Below are 3466 nucleotides of genomic sequence, written 5' to 3' on the forward strand. Positions count from 1 at the left end.
CTGGAAACTTATCGCACTCGCCTGAGTGCACAACGAGGTGGCTCTCGTGTACCCGCAATGCGGACAATACCTGTAGTGCTCGCCCCTGGAGAAAGCGCTACAGATGACGAAGCGCTCTTTGGGCGATGGGTGCAACGGCACCGAAAACTTTCCTCATTGCATACCCTGCCGTTCAGCCATGTGCGTGTGGTGCGACACCTCCGCTTCAAGTTTGCCAAAATCAAGGCACGCCGTCGACTTCCTTCGGGTTGTCGCCCTGCAAATTATGGGTTAACAACCCCTAATGCACTCGCGAGCTTTGTCCACGGCCACGAAAGCTCAGGACCACTGCTTATGCTCAGCTCATGGCCCTTCTACTTCCCTGGCTATTGCCAGGAAGCGCGGGACGTTCTGATCGCTCCGATCAAAATGGTCCACGGCGACTGGGCAATCTTGCCGAAGTGGCGCCTTAAACTCCCACGAGTTTTCAAAGTCGGGATATCTCCGCCACTTCACAAGATATTGGGTCCGACCCTGGTGACGACGTCGTACGTTTCACGTGATAGTGGACGTCACCGTTCTCATAGAGAAGAGTCGGTGGCGGGCGGAGACGAACAGGACGACCGCCGCCCGGTGCATGATGAATGAACCCAATACTGAAATCAAGAGATAAGTATTCTAACAGGACACCAACATATTACGCTACTGAATATAAACCGGATTTAACGCCAGCAGTGCTCGACCCTATTTCTTGCCAAATTAAATAATTGGCGAGAAGTACGAGCTCGTAGCTCGCCCTGAGACGTTGCGTGCGGACAGAAGTTTCGCACTATTATGCTACAAATACCGCCAACCGCGGAGTCGGGCGTTGTCTTTACCACACACACACAGTCTGAGTTAGTTTTTATAGGATTCCTTAACACTTTGATGCACACAGAACCTTGATCTTGATGGATGCAAGGCTTGCACTCTTAAGATGTAGTGACTTTTGGAACGATTTGAAGGTAGTCAAAGGCAATTAAGTGGTTACGTTAGTCAAGATTAAGAAAGCTTGCAGTCTTTCCTTTATCGAATGATATGCGATGGCGAGAACTGCTCGTGTTTGGCGAAGCCTCTCGTCACATTGAATGTGGGGATGAATCTTCTTCATTTAAAGTGGCATCTTTAGCTTTATGTGCTTGGAAATTGTCAGATGTACGAACCATTTGTGTCGTGCAGCCTTAAATGAGCTCCGATACAAATCATACGTGCAATTTTTATGAAACAACCTTGTAGCCAGCTGCCTCCGTAGTTTTTAAAATGCGCGAAAAAAAACTGTTTGGTCCGGCAAACACTATGAAATATTGCATTACATGGGTGCATACAAGTATGCCCTATATGATCTGGTACTTAACCCGCTAAATCTATTTGACAAGGTAATTTTGCGCGAAAATGCAGTGGAGAAAATAAAAGCGCCCGTTGAAGTAAGCGTTCGTCATACAATTGTGATATTCTCGCGCAGCGCAGTGATGCTCACTGTTCCGCTTGGTGGGTGTGCCACAAGGTAGTGCCGACTCAACAGTATCATTTCAGCATGACGAGAATGAGCGCCTCTTATAACTTCAGGGTCTGGTCCTTTTACTTACAACGTTATAGTAATCCGTCTCCGCTGGACACAACTACATAAAATTTTCTCCAACTCCACCGGCCTGGTACTGGAGACTAAAACATCTACTCTTCGCCGGCTCTGGTACAGGGACACCATCTTACACCTATGTTACCTGTCCCACAAGAGATACTCGCTTGGTGCCGTCGTGATGTAAAAAGTTTTTATTCTGACTCTTCCTCTTGGCTCTCTGAACTGATGCTTACTAAAAGTTATTGTAAAATTTCCGGCTACCATACTTTTACTACTGCAGTAGGCGACGCTGAGCTCGCTCCAAAAGCATTCAGTCATCAAAGGGTTCCTTCAGAAACACAGCATCGACTCCAACGCGAATTTCTTATTTGTTTTCAAAATGGAAGTACTGAAACGCCTTATCAAAGTTCAGTTCTGCTCAGATATTAACTCCATCAAACGGATATCAGAACGATGTGCTCAAATGGTATTCGTAAATAATGATCAACATGTCAAAATCAAAATGGTTAGTAGCACTTCATCTGATGTTGTTAATAACATCAGGGCTTTGGTGGAAAAGGAAGTGGGGCTGACACTTGACGATACTGAGCACGTGCTGACACTGGTCTCGCCGAGACATTAAACCTATGTGAAGATGCAACAGCGACGCCGTATGCTAGCTGCAAGACGCCAAGTGTCGACCGAGACCCAGGATTTGTATACCGTAGACGATAGCGCACAGCTATACACCCTCGTCAACGGTATGACGAGAAAGGAAGACGGCGGCGTCACCCTCGAGTCTATTCCTGCGGTGGATGCTCTTCTTGAGCTGAACGAGATGTCGCTCGAATAGTTTCGGCGGTGCCTTGAAGTCAGGCGACTTAGCCAAAGTAGTAATTGTACAACCAGACGAGGAGATCAACTCGTCGACGCTTCTGGATGAAGCTGTCCTGAAGGACACCAAGAGAGTGCTGAGCGCACGAAGTGGACCTTTGATCTTGAAGAATTCTTCAAGTTCGTATGATACTTTGGTGAAGGAATTTCAAGACGTCGTACCCAAATACCCACCGTCGGTACTACCTGCGTCATGAGATTGACTTGGTTCAGGGAACCAAATACCGCGTAACACGCCTATGGCCCTGTCCAAAGAGCAGTATGACGTCATTGACGCCTTCTTCCGTGCGAAGCACGACGCATGAATGGTGCGTGAGAGCAAGTTTCTCCATTCGACACCCACGTTTTGTAACCGGATACAGAAAGGCAATTGGCGCATCATTCACGCTTACAATAAGCCAACCACTGCTATCATTCCAGCACAGACGCCGATTACTAGAGAGAATGTTCTCCATAACAATATGGTAGGCTGTACAAAGTACAGCGCACTCGACTTGGTCGATGGTTATTACCAATTGCTCATGAGAGCAAGTGCACCAGCAACATTTAATCCTATTCTGACGCAGTTGTTCAGGCCCCATCGGGCGTATGTACAGACATACTTTGACGACATCGTCGTCGTCGTCCACAGTCGTGCGGGGCACGGGAGGACAGATGAGGGAAACCACATCGCTCATTTGAGAGCGGTGCTCGAGTGCACGAATAAGCTGTATGCTAATGACGAGAAGAGCATCTTCGGCGCGAAAAAAATGTCATTTAGGGTGCTTTATTGCCATCGAGCGGATCCCACTAAGGTCAAGGCCAATAAGGACTGGCCAGTTCCAAATAACCAAAAGGATTTGAGCTAGTGGCTTGGCTTCGCCAACTACTTGCCAGGTACAGTGCGAATTTCGCAGAAATGGCACGGCCATTGTCGAATCTCCTTGAAAAAAATACGTAATGGTGTTGGGACACCGAGCATCGGGAGGCTTTTGACAGGGTCAAAGACAGCCTCCT

General features: G+C 47.7%; 1 protein-coding gene across 1 annotated transcript; it reads left to right on the plus strand.

Moving 5' to 3' along the window:
* Nucleotides 1-1056: 1056 nt before the first annotated feature.
* Nucleotides 1057-1380, plus strand: PHALS_01596 (uncharacterized protein; the record flags this gene model as incomplete). Its single annotated transcript, XM_024716019.1, has 2 exons — nucleotides 1057-1173; nucleotides 1255-1380. The coding sequence occupies 2 exons, from the start codon at nucleotides 1057-1059 to the stop codon at nucleotides 1378-1380; spliced, it is 243 nt and encodes an 80-aa protein (XP_024581659.1).
* Between the last annotated feature and the right edge of the window lie 2086 nt (nucleotides 1381-3466).

This window comes from Plasmopara halstedii, assembly GCF_900000015.1.
Source record: "Plasmopara halstedii genome assembly, contig: Scaffold_1583, whole genome shotgun sequence".
Lineage (NCBI taxonomy): Eukaryota > Oomycota > Peronosporomycetes > Peronosporales > Peronosporaceae > Plasmopara > Plasmopara halstedii.